At 41.2% G+C, this 18,080-nt stretch overlaps 2 protein-coding genes across 3 annotated transcripts; both read left to right on the top strand.

Annotated features, from left to right (window-relative positions):
* Window positions 1-3,033: 3,033 nt before the first annotated feature.
* Window positions 3,034-4,987, top strand: LOC109901980 (uncharacterized). Of its 2 annotated transcripts, none has more exons than XM_020498030.2 (4): window positions 3,034-3,628; window positions 3,727-4,143; window positions 4,234-4,326; window positions 4,557-4,987. In XM_020498030.2, the coding sequence occupies exons 1-4, from the start codon at window positions 3,217-3,219 to the stop codon at window positions 4,610-4,612; spliced, it is 978 nt and encodes a 325-aa protein (XP_020353619.1). In that variant the 5' UTR covers window positions 3,034-3,216; the 3' UTR covers window positions 4,613-4,987. The 2 variants fall into 2 exon arrangements, with proteins under 2 accessions (XP_020353619.1, XP_020353611.1); XM_020498022.2 differs by having other exon boundaries at window positions 3,035-3,628; window positions 4,230-4,326.
* Window positions 4,988-5,047: 60 nt separating this feature from the next.
* On the top strand, window positions 5,048-14,524 carry LOC109908762 (uncharacterized). The gene is made up of 7 exons (XM_020507446.2): window positions 5,048-5,772; window positions 6,210-6,497; window positions 6,701-6,797; window positions 10,497-11,406; window positions 11,554-11,623; window positions 11,886-12,060; window positions 13,132-14,524. The coding sequence occupies exons 1-7, from the start codon at window positions 5,454-5,456 to the stop codon at window positions 13,283-13,285; spliced, it is 2,013 nt and encodes a 670-aa protein (XP_020363035.2). The 5' UTR covers window positions 5,048-5,453; the 3' UTR covers window positions 13,286-14,524.
* The last annotated feature ends 3,556 nt before the right edge of the window (window positions 14,525-18,080 follow it).

Below are 18,080 nucleotides of genomic sequence, written 5' to 3'. Positions count from 1 at the left end.
AATGCCATGTAGGGGGAGGGGCAGTTATTTGAGAGGAGAGAGGCCACACAACATGAGCTCAAGGCCAGTGTCCTCTAACTATGTACCAGCCTGCCTTAGCTATGTTTGCGCATCTTTGTATACAAACTACTGCCCTCTCTATTCCTTCATTGAACTCGAAGTCCATCCATCCGCCTATCTTGTTATCAATATTATTAACATGCCTGCCAACAGTGTCTAACTGTATGCATACAGGCAGGCAGAACATATTCAAAGCCTTTGCAGCCATCTGTACATCTGTGTGAAGTGCTTAGAATTCAATTCGCATGCTTCCTATATGCTGTGCACATAGATGTTATCAATCTACCATAACAGATACAGTAGCACAGATTTCCAGGCTTCGCTCCAAAAGCCTGTGAAAGCATGGGAGTGCTGTGATCAGAGTGGGGCTCAATTAGCTACTGTTGTGGGTGTTGGGAATGGGGCCGGGGGGCGAGTGGGGCCAAATCCTCTCCTCCAGGCCCAGCTGGGGGATTAGGAGGGTTTCCTGTCCCTTGGCTGACCCTTCAAACCCTGCCCAGATGTCTTGAACCACCCCTGAACCCACTCTTAACTCTCTCAAGACAAAGCATTCAGGTGACACCTCTTATCTCAATGGCTCCCTCTTTTCTCTCTCTCTTGCTCAGCCTCTTAACGGCTTTCCCTGCCCTCGAGTCTTGAGAGGGGGTGTTCGTAGTGTCGACTATCCCTCGACTGGACTCGCGGTCTGGGGTTCTGAAAGACTTAAGGATGGAAATGAGTCTCTTGGTCTCAATCCTCCGCTGCATGCCTGCTGCAAGGTGTTTAAGAATAGCTGACCAAGGTCGAGAGCCACTGACAAAGACAACCTCTTATCTGTATGAAGTTAAATGAAGAAAGGAAGTTGGTCTGTATATATACCGGTCTGTGACTCTGTTCAAGAATGTGTCTGTGACCGCGCTAACCTCGTGCGGTGCAGGTCTTCAGAAGTTGATGGTGGTCCTTGAGGGGTCTCGAGGGTGACCCTGCTCCAAAGGACAGACACTTGGCAGGGTAATGACCACCCAAAGGGAACCCTATTGATGTCTAAGAGGGCATGGAAAGATGACCGGATTAGGACTCCGGGTCAGATGCTGGGATTAGCATCCAAAATGGCTCTTATTATTTCTTACACATATTACCAGAAAGGTCCATAGTATGTTTATGAAATGTCCAAGTATTTCCTTATAGACCTGAGATACCAAACTGTTTACACTGTTTAACTAAGATGGAGTCTCTTACAGATGGGAATATAATAGCCCCATATCTTCATCAAGGTTTGACAGTTTCAGTGTTGGATCAGTGCTACACATGCATGTATTCTTGTTTCCGTCACAATACAGTACACATCTTGTCCTGCCCTCACATTTAGCCAAATATATGTATATATTATAATACATCTTCCTCCATCTCTATACAATGTTCTCTGTTCTTTTTTAATTTGCTTTTCTTAATCCTCCTCCTCTATTTACCCTCGCCACCACCCTGCCTCTCCATCCCTTTATTTCTGCCCTCTTCCTCATTCCCTCCTCTCCCTTCTCCTCCTCCTCTCCCTCTGTCATTGCAGGGCAGTCAGAGTTTTAGGGACCCAGTGAGCTGTGAAATCGCGCAAATTGCTGTTGCTTTACGTCTGGCCCAGCGACAGAGGGAGAGAAAGAGAAAAGGAGTGAGAGAAAAGAGGAGGGAGAGAGAGATTTTCTGCTCCAACACTTCTGAATCTTTTCTGCCCCCCTTATTCAAACACACGGACACTCAAGCACACGCACAGCTGCAAGACTGCATATCTCCCCCCTACCACCTCCATCTACTCTCAACATACAAGTCCTCCACCCCCCACGATAAGACACCTCCACCACTTTGCTTTAGTATCCGGGTCACAGAACAACTTGGTGAAGCAGCCTCAAGAGCGTTAAAGCCCCTAGACCTGGGAGAGTCATTTCAGCCACTTCTAATGAAAAGAATGCTTCCCCTAACACCCAGGTCACAAAAAGGCTAAAAAAGAACATGCTGTGACTGTGTTTGCACTTGTGATGACTCCATGTTTATTTTCTATTTCAGTCAGACAGTAAGACCTAAGCAGGATATGTATACAGCATACCTGACTTTACCTCATATTGGTCCATCCTTCTAATGATCAAGAAATGTCCAAAGCTATAATTTTTCATGTTATATTTTTGGTTGTCTATTGTTAGACTTGTAATTCCACCCCAATCTATCCCATACTTTCTGCTCACAACAATTGATTTAGATTTCCATGCATATCCATAACCTGAAATGCTATGAGCCAGCAAACCACATTATATGCATATATCCACATCAATTTGTAAAGATATTCCCATAAAACTTTCTGGCTTTATTTTGATGATATAATGCACCTGTGCATATATGATGGACCGTGACCGTCGGGCTGGTACCTACAGCATTGGAGTAATGGGCAACTTTCTTCCCTTATGTCCATATTATTTGCTGTATACTACCATCATGTGGAGAAAAGCTGCTACTGCAAGTTGGCCCTTTTATTTCAATATTTGCCATGTCTATGCACACTAACAGGGCACCACACTCACATACACTGTCACTCCAACACACACGCACACAAACACTCACACATACATTTATACTGACTCTACACACCCGCACGCCAACTCACATGCAAGCTGCTGCTACTCTGTCTATCTTATATCCCGTTGCCTTATACCTGTCTACCTCCATCACTGCAGTATCCCTGCACATGCATAGTATTGGAACTGACTTTTTAAATATGTCCTGTATATAGTATGCCTACTTACTTGCTATACGGTGTATTTCATATTTCTTATTAGTATTTCTCGTGTGTTCCTTTCTAGTGATACATTGTTATTGATTATTGCATTGTTGGGTTTTGAGTTTGCAAGAAAGGCATTTCACTGTACTTGCGCATGTGACATTAAAACGTGAAACTTGAAACAAAATCAGTATTGAGTTAGCTACCACTAGACGACGCTGTGACTAAGCCACCACCTTTAAAATAAATGCGGAAGTGAATGTTGTTTGGAGATAATCAACATGAACTGGGTCTGTTGTCTTATTTTCTCTGCTATTAACGTGTTCTTTTGAAATACCGCCGGTTCGTTCTCTTACCAATTTGTTATTATCTCATCACCTGCGTTAGAAGCGGTCCGATAGCACTGCTGGGTGCACATGCAGTCTTTAGTGGCCGGCTTTCATGTTGAAAAAAAAATGAATTATTTCCATAGTAGAGCAACGTTCTCCTTTTTGCAAAATGAAGACGACGCTCGTGCAGTCGAACATGCAGTTAGAACAGCGATACATACTGTTGTGAGTGTTATTTCTACTATCAACAGTGCCAAAATACAAGAATATCAAAGTAAGTTGGCCGAGAAGGACAAAGAAAACGAAACGCTGAAACGCAAAGTTAAAACAGCAGAACGAGAGATCACAGCATTGCGAGGCTCCTTTGAATTTTCTGGAAATGAATGTCATCAAGTCAGGTCAAGCACTTATACACTTTCACCAGAAATGCAAAGAGGGAAACCAATTTGCCATGAAAACGAGGTGTCAAGCAGAGCTGATTGGAGAATAGATTTCCCCAGTGAGTATTGTCCCGATTGATTTTATCCCAATATTTAACTCTTTGACATACACTTACCAATCCCTGTTTTTGTCCAAATATCTTTGTTTTGATCACAGGTCTTGGTGGAAGGACTCCTCCACAGGTTTTTTCCCCGTGCAAAGTCACAGCTGTTCCCACTGGGGCATCAACTATTTATATGTCCCATCACCAGAACCCTTCCTCCCATTCTGCAGAAGAGTCTGGGCTTTTAGCAGAGCGAACCAGAGGCCAGTCCCCATCACCCAGTCCAGTCACCAGACCAGTGATAAAAGAGGAGCCCTCTGACATTGAGACATTCTACATTAAATGGGAGATGAGTGAGGAGGGCATTGGGGAGCAACGGGAAGGCCTAGGCCTGACACACGTCCTGGGAAAAGAGTACGATGCCCAGCAGAGGGGTGGAACGCCAACCATGCAAAGAGATGGAACTCACCCTGTTGCTGGTAGCCAGAGTGGACATGAGTATGGGGAGAGACCAGCCAGGCATCTGAAAAGTATGCATGTGAAATTATATACATATATTTTTTACATTCAGGTTTAACAGGATCATGCCAACGACAATATGGTTCTATTGTCTCAGATAGGCTGTCAAGCGCAGAGACACAGCGGAGGTTCAGAGAGCGAGTCCGTGCTGACCCTGAGAAGTTCCGGGCCTACAAGGAGAAGGAACGACGCAGGTAAATAGGTTACAGTACCTTTCACTACCACAGTCTGGATGTCCACCTTCAATACAGTCTTGAGGAGAATATTGACATAAATGTGAATACAATTAATCTTAATTCCATTGTCCTGCATGGAGACGTTCATTTCATAGACATTTGAAAACAGTGCATGCAACATGTTTAACGTTGTGATCATGTGTATTTGTTATAATATCTGTGTTCATACTCACTCCTTTTTTCCCCAGGAATCAGCAGAGGAAGGTGTCGATATCAGATTTACCTGAAGAAACCCGCAGATTGAAGAGAGAGGCCTGGAGAGAAGCATCCAGACGATGTCGTGCCCGCAAAATGTCCTCCCTCCAGACGAACCTCACACAGCCCTGCCACCTCCCCCAGGACACAGAGACACCTGGGTGGACTAGGGGACACTGCAGGGGCAGGCAGTAGGGTAGAATTCGGTGGGGGGGGGATTAGGCCTGCACAGATGAGTTTAGGCCTGCACAGATGAGTTTAGGCTACTGAACAAAGATGGGGATCATAATTGTTGATATCTCCTTTGTTGAGGGAATGATTTCGGTATCATATTCTAACAATCCAGTTATTCAATGAATTGGTTGGGGCTGTTAATGTTGTATGTTATTTTTTTTTAGAAATGTCAATAAATTAGTTCATTGTACACCTATTGCTATTTGATTATTCACTGATTTTACCACTAGATGGTGCTGTGATTGAGCTACCGCACACATTTGACACGTGACGCGCGCGTTCAACGCGGCGGAAGTGAACTGCGAGGTAAACATTTAGCTGTAATACAGTTGCTCTCTAAAATATGTCAAATTCTTTTTTTCCGAATATTTTATGAAAGTGCCTTTGAAATACCACACTTTAGTCCGCTTTCTCTCTTCGACAATATTGTCACTGACGTGTTACAAACTGACCCACACATCGGTAAAGTTGTTGGCTGCTGTTTAGCCAGCTGAGCTAGCTAGTAACGTTACAGTGCCACAAACAAAAGGGTTAGCTAGCTAGTTATCAGTATCTTTGGTATTGCTGCTTCACTCAGTGACTTGGCCAACTTAGCAAACTTGGTAGCGTTAGGCTGTGTGGGTGATTTTTGTTTTTTTAATCTCCCTAGTAGAGCAATGAATTCCTGTTTACAAAACGAAGAAAACGCTCGTGCAGTGGAAAATGCTATCAGAACAGCGGTAAATACTGTCATGGATGTTATTTACAATATGAACAGTACCAAAATACTGGAATATGAAAGGAAGGTGGCCGAGAGGGACAAAGAAAATGAAACGCTTAAATGTAAGCTTAAAAAAGCTGAAGAGGAATTAACAGCATTTCGAGTAGGCCTATCTTTTGAATTTTCTGCACTTTCACCAGGAAGAGATTTTGGGAAACCGATGTGCAATGAGAACGAGGTGGGAAGCGAAACTGATTGGCGAATGGATTTCCCCAGTGAGTAGCTCTGTCCTAATTGCTTGGTTATCAGCAGTTCATAATACTGTACATTCCCACTCAGGTCACCGGTGCATAAATGTCAGTGTGTACATCATTATAGACACTATGATATGATAAATGCATTCATAGTTGATATTCCCCATATGCTAAAGTTATGCCATTGCCAATACTGGGACAAATCTGGTACATGACAGAAAATGTTTTCTCATGAGGTCATGTAGCTAACTACCCTACTTGCCTCAGTACATGTTCTGCAGATTATCATTGTGTACTAGGTACTGCCCCATTTAGCATTGCAACGCCTATGATGAGACATCTTCTTGTTCATGGTAACTGATCTGCTGGTAAAGGCTACTTGAACATGTCTATGCTCAAACCTGGCCAGTTTGAGACCAACCCCAGCTTTAGATATAATGTATTTGTTTCAATCCCAGGTCTCAATGCAGGAACTCCTGGGCTTTCAGCAGAGAGAACCAGAGGCCAGTCCCCATCAGCCACTCCAGTCACCAGCCCAGTGATAAAAGAGGAGCCTGCTGACACTGGGTCCTTCTACATCAAATGGGAGATGAGTGAGGAGAGCATTGCGGAACAACAGGAGGGCTTAGGCCCGATGCACGTCTTGGGGAAAGAGTCGGATGGAACGTCTTCTGTTGCTGGTAGCCAGAGTCCAGGCGATAGACGTTCAGAACTGTCTGAGGAGACATCGACAGAGCGTGTGAAAAGTATGCTTGTGTGTCTTGTCTCTGTCCTTTTCTGTTTCTTAAATTTTTATAGTGTAGTGGTGAGGGTTATTGTAAAGTTGTAAGGGGTCTTATGGATTTAAAAACAACTGTCTGCTATGCAGTTCATGGTAAACTCCAAGTTAAATTCAGGTTTAAGAGGATCATGCCAATAACAATATGGTTCTATTGTCTCTTGACATCAGGGAGGCTGTCAAGCGCAGAGACACAGCGACAGTACAGAGAGAGAATCCGTGCTGACCCTGAGAAGTTGCGGGCCTACAAGGAAAGGGCAAAATGCAGGTATGACCTTTCATCCACACAGTCTGGCTGTCCACAATTACACTTAAATTGTCATTCAATTTAGTTAAGTTGTCTTGCAAAACATGGAGCATGTAATATTTCTGACATGTTTAGCATATTTTAGTGCTTTGACAGGCCTGGATTCTGGGTTGTCAATTATTTTTATCAGTGCTGTGAAAGACTGTCACAAATCCACAGTAAAATACCTTCAGTGTGTTTTGCAGTGTAACACAGTAGATTACATTACAATTAGTGATGCACCGATATGACATTTTTGGCCGATACCGATATCCAATATTTTCCTTGCCAAAAAAGACCCGATACCAATATTACATTTTTTTGCGGCCTTTTAAGCATTCTAGTAGTGGACCCAGTGGTCTAAGGCACTGCATCTCAGTGCAAGAGGCATCTCTACAGTCTTTGGTTCGAATCCAGCCTGTATTACATCCGGCCGTGATTGGGAGTCCATAGGGCGGCGCACAATTGGCCCAGCGTCGTTCGGGGTAGGCCGTCATTGTAAATAAGAAATTGTTCTTAACTGACTTAACTGATTTTGTTGGAATTTACGCATGTCCCCATTACCAGTAAAACATCAAAACCTATTTCTTTCACTTACTTTGCTGTGCCATTTCGTTGTTTATTTGTTCAGTCGTGTCTTTCTCAACCAGGATTTCTCATACTATGAAACACCATTTGGGTCTTTGCGTGTTAAATAACACTATTTGAAGTGTCAAATAAACTTGTTGACCAATCAGGACCTGAACATGACTGCACGTCACATAATAATTTAACGCGTTCATACATTTTTTGCATAGTGTAATCAATGTATAATAACTATCACTCGTATTTCATATGTCACAACGATTCATGAGATACGTGTGCTATGATGCTGGTAAAGTTGTCTCGCGCACCTACAGTGCTGGTCATAAAAGCTAGCTAGCTCATGGATGCAAACAATGTTCTTCCCTTAAAACATAGCAAAACGTTTCAGTAGCTATAGTTAGCTAGCTAACTATATAGCTAGGTGACATCATCTGAAATAACCCTAATTTATAAGACAGTTCTGATTAATGGTGGTCAGACCCATCTATGTGAAGCTAGCCACAATAAGGATTAGCCACAATAGTCTACTTTGCGGTTAGCCTTCAAAATAAAAGTATAATTAACAGTGATGCAAATTAATACACATAGTAGAATTATAATTGAATAGATCATGCTAAACGAGGTTGGAATGTTGTTATATAAAATCAACAGAAGACAATAATTTGTTAATTTGACAAATCTGTTGAAATCACACTGGATGTATTAAACTTTAGAATTGCCTTGGGGGCATACTTATTTCACTGTGCAGCCTTACCTATGGATTGTGGATCAATGACATGGGGTATCAGTCTACTCAGTGACACCCAGAGAACATTAGTGTCGTAGCTCTTATTGCGGTACTCTGAAACAACTGAATTGAGCCACATTTATTGTCAGTCTATGTGAACACTATTCATTAGGAAAAACAATACTGCATGGATGTTTGAGTGTGATAACTCTGAGGAGGATGTTGTAGAAAACTATATTGGGTATTGAGTAGACTGATACCCCATTTCATTGATCCCCAATCCTTAGGTAAAGCTGTACAGTGCAATATGAATGTCAATACACACAATAGGTTGACTGGGGAGGTGTTTTCACACAGTCACAGTCCAAGGATAAGAGCTACAATGCTAATATTTGCGTAACATTTTCACATTTGTGTTCTGTGGGTGTCACCGAGTAGACTGATACCCCATTTCATTGATTCACATTCCAACCTTGTTTAACATTATTTAGTCTAAATATGGCATGATTCCACCTTCTGCATCACTTTCAAAGATGTACTTTTATTTTGAGTAAACAGCAAATTCCACTATTGTGCTTAATCATTATTGTGGCTAGCTTCACTACACATAACCCGGGTCCACAGTCCGGTCGAGCGTCACTAGCCAGATGAAGCTAGCTATTTATTTTCATGAACTGAAGTTCAATTTCAATAGGCGAACAAGAAGTGGCTACCTAGCTAATACTTTCTCACAAGTATTCTTAAATCATTTCTAAGAATAATGAAAATGACTGCAATTTGTACTGGTCATTGTTTTCAGGCTGGTTGTATTGGTGCTAGCTTGGTACCGAGCTAAAGGTACCTAGCTACCCCAGAAGTTATGGTTGAACAAATAATGCTTTATTGCCAACGCGCTATTGTAAACACATCGTTCGTGGCCGGTGTTTGCTTGTTTGCAGACTTTTTCTGTACAGCTTTGACAGTGCTACTGATAGTAGTGGTGGCACTTGGCTTGCATGTGCAAATTCAGAACACACAACATTCTACAATAGAACTTTTATTTGACGTGTCAAATTAAAAGCTTATTTAACACGTCACATAGTGTTATTTGTATATATTTTTTGACACGTGAAGACTCAAACGGCGTTCCATAGTATGTCGTGAAGCTAATACCAGTGACGTTATTACTGTGTAACTCTGGTAGGGCAACGTGTGTACCGGTGCTCAACCAGTCGGCGAAAGCCAACATCACCCACGACAGAGAACGGTTGATTGTCAGGGGCAATGAATTCCATTATCTTGACGTCAAAAGATTTTGCCTTTGAGTTGTCTCGCAGAAATGTTCTTACTCTTTGAAAGGACTTCTCGACTTGTTGACTGCTCGAAACACACAGCAGACATTGTGGGCTAGGTTAGGAATGCTGTGTTGCATGCGTAGTGCAGAATTTTACGTGGCGTCATTACGTTATATAGTTATGCACGTCAGCTTTGACATTGGTTTTGCACATCAGCATTAAACTAGACATCGGCCGATACCATGTTGGCATTTTTAGCTAATATCGTCCGATTCCGATATGTTCACCGATATATCGTAACATCCCTAATTACAGTATAGGACATTTTTTCAAGGTGGGAAAACAATACTGTAATCTTCCATAATGTAAAGCTTGCTGTTATATTACTGTAACATTACTGTACTTCACATAAAAACATATTTACTGTTAAGAGCGTTGGGCCAGTAAACGAAAGGTCACTGGTTCAAATCCTCGAGCTGACTAGGTGAAAAATGTGTCTGTATCCTTGCGCAAGGGACTTAACCCTAATTGATCCTTTAAGTCGCTCTGGATAAGAGCGTCTGATAAATTACAATTGTGTTAAAATCAACCGTGCTTCACTGTCGGGAGACACTCAGATATCTATTAAAATATTTGAATAAAAATATTTTAAAAAGCATTGATTGTCACGAAAGATCTGCATACAGTATAAATGGAAAAGGTGTATGGTCTAACTGGACACTATGTTGAGCCAATTCAGCTCAGATGTCTTGGTTCCGATGCAACAGGCAGGATACGCTTCTGTCAGTAGATCCCTATCAAAGAGACTGACACCTATTCTTGGACTGTCAACGGTGAAAGACCAGTACAAAATGATCCACTTTGTTGCTAATGAGGACATGACAAATGGTCACATTTGAAAGAAAATTGACTTTTTACAAGAGCCTCCCATCATCATTGTCAATAATTCTCTACCAGGATGCATTGGAGGTACCAAATCCTCTTGGCTCAGGCAAAAATAAACATATAATAACATATTGGCTTTGTATAGCACTGTGAACACTTTCCACACAAGCAACCATCAATTTATCCCATGCAATTGGTATTGCTTTTTAGGGAGGATGATGATTATGATGAGGATTGGATCAGCAACTTTCATGTCCCTTGGCAGCAGACGCCTGAAAGCCTCAGGCGAGCCATTGCAGAGGGACGAAGAGTCGAGGCGGCAGATAGGCGGCTGATGGTGAGGATCACCGTTGATGCAATGCGTGTACACTGCCTCAACCCCAACAAGAAAGTATGTTCAGAAATTGCCAAAGCTATAGTTTCAGAATATCCAGAGAGCTTTGCAGACCTGTCAAAAGAAGGGGAACTGCTTAGCAGAAGGTACTCCTCCTTGCTCACCCAAATAAAGACCAGAGTGGAGCATGTGAACCGGAACACTGAAAATAGAATACGCAGACCCAAGACGAGCAAAAAAGGGGAAAACGGCAACAGACAAGTCAAAACAGCAAGAACAAAAGTGGACAGTTATGGGTGCATCAACTGGCACCCACAGGACCTTCCAGAAGGAGAAACTCCTGACTCCCTGGAAAATAAGAGACAGATTATGGCCACCATTTTCAACAGTGCAAGCCCCAGAGGTGTGGACAGGGGAGACGTGGATGAATTCATGAGGCTTACGTACATTAACCAACGCCACATGATAAATGCATGGCCAGCCCCAAGCATTGGTGACGTCAAGGAACAATGGCCTTTTCTTTTTACCAAGAGATGGCTCTGCGCCCACTTCCACATGCTCACTGGAGTTGAGATCGACCGCTGTCTCAGTGATGCTCTCCAGAGCAAAGGAAAGACCATTGTCAATTTCTTCCGAAGTCAGAAACCCAACTGGAGGAGAGGCATCCACAGTCTCCTCAATGACATTGAAGGTGACGTCAGTGAAAACCTCACAGCCTGTGCTGCCCTTCTTCTGGTGCTGTCCCACTTCAGAGAGAAAGAGGACTCTCTCTTCCTCTTGGCTGATGTAAGTTATTGTGTGTGTGATTTTATTCAAATAAAAAACGTAATCTGATTGTTTTATACTGGGACTATATACATTATACTGTGCTTTAACACACATGATTGATCATATCAGGATTCAACAACCTTCTTCTTTTTGTGTTTAATGTAGGTGAATGACACCCAGATGGATGTAGAGGCTCAGTTGCATTTGCCGGCCACTCCAAGACTTATCATGCTTGGTAATGACAGCATTTTGTGTATGGACTGGAGATGATCATATTCATAAATCAGATTATGTCGACGGTGGGGCTAGATAAACCACCAGAAATACATACTGGTACTTAACTTCATAATGTTAATACTGCACAGAAGAATAGAACAATAAGATGAATTCTAGTCTAATACTGTAATCTTTAATTGTGGTGGAACAGAAATATATTGTGTAGGCCTATATTTAAAAAATATATTGTTTAACACATTCATTATTACTGTGTACTTCAGGGAGTTCCCTGCTGGCTTCATCTAAGTGGATGGTGTCGATCGAGGGGAGAGTGGTCTGTGTTTTGGATAATCAGTCCAACTTTGCTGCTGCCCTTTCTGTGCTCTTCGGATGTTTCTACGTGTTCAATACAGAGTACCAGGAGACAGCCTCAGCAACACTGGAGCTTATTCAGAGGCAAGTATTGAACATTTATTGATCCAGCACTTACATTTGTCTTGCATGCCTTGCAGTTACATTTCATCTTTGTGCATCTCAGTGTTGAGACTTGCCTAGTGTTGCAAAGGGAGGGTATATTACTGGAAACTTTTGTTTACCAGTAAACTGCCAGCTTTTTGGTATCTTCAAGGATTTTATTTAATCTATTACAATACATATAGTGGTCCTTTTGGGTACCTCAGATTATCACAGGTGTCTGTAATTATCTCTGGCCCTCTGTGTGGCCACATTTAAATATATAAAATAATTAAAGAAGAATATTTTAAAATAGAATAACAAAGCTGTAAAACATCCTAAATATGAACCATTAACTTAGTGAATACCATTGGTGTTTCATATGAGGGTTTCAGCATGAAGTAGCCTTTATATATTTTTTACACACTTGTTTATTTTACTATGTCAGCATTTTTTTTTTAAATTAGTATTTTTTTTAACCTTTATTTAACTAGGCGAGTCAGTTAAGAACAAATTCTTATTTTCAATGATGGCCTTGGAACAGTGGGTTAAATGCCTTGTTCAGGGGCAGAACGACAGATTTTTACCTTGTCAGCTCAGGGATTAGATTTTACACCCTTTCGATTACTAGTCCAACGCTCTAACCACTAGGCTACCTGCCACCCCGTATGTATTTGTTGTCAATGTTTTGGCGTCAAACTGGTGACAGTTGTAAAAAAGTTAATTGTTGGAAGAGTTGCAGAGTTAATTGAAAATAATGCCAACGTTGATTAGATGCTTTTTTCATTAATTAGGCTCTTTTCTCTTGAACCATATCTACTAGAAACTCATGTACAATATGGACACAGATATATAAAAAAAATGAATACTATATATGAATACATGTATTTTTATTTAAAGTATAAATGACCAAAGTTACAATAGATTGCCATACATTTTCTCTTAATTACCGAAATTACTGAAGATTACGTTAGATTTCTAAATTACCCATAGCATTGCAACCCGAATTGAAAGAGTTGTGAAAGCAATGCCTGATTGCCTGGATTGACTAACGCTTCCATGTTGACTGTTTAGGTTTCTAGTAGGGATCAACCCAAATGAAGGAACCAAATGCTCTTCATACCTTGATTCAGAAGCCGGGGTGAGCCGCAGGACTGGAAGAGTTGTGCAAAGGAAGACCGATGCAGTTGCCACCTTCCTCAAAGACCTGACTGAATTTGAATGGTGAACCAGTTTCATAGGAGATGCAAACACACAAACTAGGATGCACATACATGATGCATAGCTTCAAATGTTATGTTGCTCTTGTTTAATATCAATCAATCAACACTACAGATTGCAATTGAGTTCTATCATGATATGCATCTTGGAATAATTGTTATATGTTTCTGTTGGCTGGCCCTGTCTGTGATGGGGAAACGTGATTTTATAACTTTTATGTTATAATGATGTTCTAAATGATTACCGGAAGTGTTTTTTTGTTGTTGACAGATTTCTTTAAGACGTTTTGTTGACTTACTGTAAACAAAATCAGTGTGATTAAATTCAGTTTTGTTCAGAACGAGTTCCCATTTCACTACAGTGTTAAAGGGGCAGTGAAGTTAAACTTGATTTTCCTGCTTTTTGTTATATTTCCACACAATGAGGTTGAAATAAAACTCAGAAATTGTAAAAATTATGCCTGTTTTGTGTAAGAGCTGTTTGAAAATTGCCTGGAATTTAAGCCTGTTCAGGTAGGATGGAACTTTTGGCCCACATAATTTGGCCCACATCATGATCTGAATATAATAGCCCAATGATCGTTCATCTGGGTAAGGGAGTCGGTTCTAGACCATCCTATCAGCCAATCGGGTCTGTGTATGTAAATACTGTATCTTCAAATGTGTTTCCTAACGCCCACACAAACAGACTGAGCATTTTAAGGGCCAAAGGAGGCTCAGGGACATAAATGGTTAAACATACAGTATATGTTGGTGTAATTTTCATTAAATAAACACAGTAATTTATTAGACATACAGTGGTGATTTAAAAATAGAATTACAAAGACTGCATGGGGGCTTAAGCTGTTATCTTTTTCAATATTATTTATTTGTGATAAAACATCCTGTTTTGGATTAAACTGCATTTTGCCATGGCCGATCTAGCTTGAGGATTGGAATTTGTCTACTGACAGTGCAGTGTATTTCTCTTACTGGTAGCTAATCAATTTCGCACCTTAAAGTACAGTAAAATGTTAAACAAGTTTAAATACAATAAATCAAATCTCCATTAATCTCCCATTCCTTCAACCTGTACTTGATGTGTGCGCTCTGCTGCTGAGTAGGTTATTTCAAATGTTTTCCCCTTGAATGGGATTAATAGGGAGTGGGGAGGCTATGCTTAAGGCTATCATATTATCAAAACCCACCCAATCTAGCTGATTGTCATAAGCCACACTCAGGGTCCCTGTTCAAGAGGTAATATTGACTGCAACTTCTGTTTATTGTCAAATCAAATGTGCTAACCATGTGCTCTCCTTGACACCTTTCTGTTTGTTTCTTTGTTCATTCTTTATCAAATTTAACCAACTCATGGCTCAACGAAGGTGTGTGACAACTGCAAAAGGTTGTTAAATTATGCTTCTAAAATATGTGAGACCTGCAAAACCGTGCAGCCTTTCAAGAAAAACCACAAATTACAAAATAAGGCAATGGACAAGACACTGATAGAGTGGACAAGACCGACCATCCTTTAAAACAACGTTGCCAGGTTCCTGGACTCACTTTTCATAATGGTAACCCTCCATATTTCTGGACACATTCTTAGCTTTATTCCATTTGAATTGAACTAATTCCTATTGTATTTATGATTAGCAGCCACCTGATTGAAATTATAATTCTGTAAACCCTTTTGTCTTCTGCAGCTCCGGAAAGTGCATGCTCTGGGCTTTAGGTCCGTCCTCATAGGGAAGCAGTCCCGTGGAGGCTGCTGGGAAGTAGAAATCATGATGCCCACCAACCCTCAGCCAGGTCTGGAGGAGGACTGCCTCCAGGAGCTGCTCAAATACTATGAATCTTTACTGAAGCGTAAGTTACTCTCCACTCTCAACAGCATACACAAAATATCCCGAGTGTACAAAACATTAAGGACACCTGCTCTTTACATAGACTGACCAGGTGAATCCATGTGAAAGCTATGATCCCTTATTGATGTCACTTGTTAAATCCACTTCAATCAGTGTAGATGAATGGGAGGAGGCAGGTTAAAGAAGGGTTTGTAAGCCTTACACAATCCATTTCTCAATTGTCGCATGTGTGCCGTTCAGAGGGTTAATGGGACAGACAAAAGAGTTAAGTGCCTTTCAACAGGGTATGGTAGTAGATATCCTTAATGTTTTGTACAGTCAGTATACGTTGAACAGCATACATACAACAGCATATACCAACAACTCCCCTCTGTGTAGCAATACAAAGTGAAGATTGCAGAATGTATGCAACTTTATTTTATTGAAGATATACCTTGCATAAAAAATACCTTGCATTTTTCTTCAAACAGATATCCCTGTCAACCAGCCCCGCACCAACTCCACAGAAGCCACCAGTGGTAGTCTCCTGGAAGGACAAGAGGGAGAAGAGGGTGACGTTAGCACTGGGGAAGGAGTGGACGAAAAGGCTGCAGATGTGTAATCAAATCAAATCAAATCAGAAGACGATGGAGATGAAGAGGACATGGAACCTGACTACCAGCCACCTGCCAAGAAGACAAAGTAGATTGAGCTACACTACAGAGGCGTGCTCTCCAAACTCTGTTTAGCCATAATAGTATTTTTTTTTTTATGTTGCGCAACAGCTGCATGCATGTTCATGTTTTCTATCAAGCATCTGCCGGTTATAGAGGCCTGATAAATAAATGACTTAAAGCAGCAAAACAGCGTCATTCATTCTTTTAATCTCCATGTGGAAGTGTACCACTCCAAACAAAATAAATACATTTACAGAAATGTTAAACAATGACTGTCCACCAAGGTTTTGGCTTCAATTTGTGTACGGTCTGTATTTATGACGGGTTATCAAATCAAAGTTTATTTGCAGATGTTATCGCAGGTGCAGCGAATTGCTTGTGTTTCTATCTCCAACAGTGCAGTGATAATACCTAGAAAACAATAAGCACATTCTCCAAAAGCAAAGGTTGGGCGGTTCTACTATGACAGCCCTAGTGTGTGTATCTGTGTTGTGGAGCCTGTGTTCATACTCATTCTCTCTTCAGGTATTATCAGAAGAGGGTGCTGATATCAGATCTACCTGAAGAGACCCAGAGACAGCAGAGGGAGGCTTGGAGAGAAGCATCCAGACGCCGTCGTGCCCGCAAAATGTCCTCCCTTCAGACGAACCCCAAACAGCTCTGCCACCCCCCCCAGAACACAGACACCTGGGGGGACTAGGGGACGACGCAGGGGTGGCAAGTTTGGATAGCTACTGGACAGTCTTCTTTTGACATTCCATACAGACCACTTACTTAAAATGAGATGTTGAGCATGGCTGGTAACAAACGGTTTCAGGACTAAATAGATACCTGGTTCATCTCTGTAATTGATGTCATTGAGCCTATCAACAGGAGGCACTGTTTGTGCATGTTCAGGAGTTTCCTGACAGGTTGAACTTACAGGTGTACCTTCTCATCATCCATACTTGCAGCGTTATTATATCAGGTGTTCAATTTAGCATAAAATATTGTACAGTTTGTAATAGCAATAAAGCGAGACAAATGTTTTTCCTTTTTCATTTAAACATACTGTCCATCTTTTGCACATTAATAACATTTAACTTACTGAAGTATTTTTCTGAATTTCAAATGCTCCTGATCTGAAACAATTGGATAGGTGTTACAGAATTATGACCAAAATAAACACCTTGATTTTGGGAAGAATATTACTTATTTATATCTTTATTACATTATGATTGAACAAATTTGAATGCCCTTATTAAGAGCCAAGGTGGCATCCTACCTGGATCCTTTGCTATTTGCATACCACCCTAAAACTGGTGTTGAAGATGTTCTGCTCGATCTCCTCCACAGAGCACCTGGAGAAGCCTGGCTGTGTGATGACAACAATGTTCTTTGACTTCTCCAGTGCTTTCCATACCATACAACTCCAACTTCTGGCCCAAAGCTAAAGGACATTCATGTCAACCCACACATAATCAAATGGATTGTGATCTGACCAATAGACCACGGTTCATAAGACTGAACCATGCAGTATTGGATCGGATATATACAAACATGGGGGCCCCCGCAAGGGACGGTCCTGTCACCTTTCCTGTTTATCCTTTACACAAATGTCTTTACACACAACACTGAACTGATGACTGCTATAGTAAGCTGTGTCACGAGATGAGACAATACTCACCACAGGGAAACAACAGAGTCCTTTGTGAAATGGTGTAAGGCCAACTACCTGGAACTGAATCTACTAAAGACCAAAAAGCAGGTGGTAGATTTTGGGGGAATTTTTTTTCAATCAAATTTGTCTTAATGGTAAAGACCTTAGTACTGTTGACTTTGACAAGAACTTGGGTGTAATAGTGGACAACAAGCTGAACTGGAAGGAGAATTCACACAGTGTACTAAAAAGTCCAATCCAGACTGTATTTTTTAGGGAAGCTTAGATATTGTCGTTGACAAAATGATTTGCATGTTCTACAGCAGTGTGGTGTGCTGGAATGGCCAAGGAGGACTTAAACCAGCTTGACAAAATCATCAAGAAAGCCAGTGCTACAATCAGCTGCAATCTAGAATCAATGCAGGACATATTCATAAATATTCACACACACACACACACACTCCACAGCACTGTAGTGCAGCACCCACTCCACAGCACTGTAGTGAATTGAACTTTAAGGCCTCTAAGGTGCAGGTGCCTTCATACTGTATGTGTCTATCAGATTTTTTTTATCATGTGTTTGTTACATGTCTTCTCTTGTCCTTGTCATTTATTGATGATGCTGAGTGCTAAAAAATTTCCCAAGTGGGGATCAATCAAGTAC

This window comes from Oncorhynchus kisutch, linkage group LG2 (genome assembly GCF_002021735.2).
Source record: "Oncorhynchus kisutch isolate 150728-3 linkage group LG2, Okis_V2, whole genome shotgun sequence".
NCBI lineage: Eukaryota > Metazoa > Chordata > Actinopteri > Salmoniformes > Salmonidae > Oncorhynchus > Oncorhynchus kisutch.
This window is presented reverse-complemented; position numbering and strand designations above follow the sequence as displayed.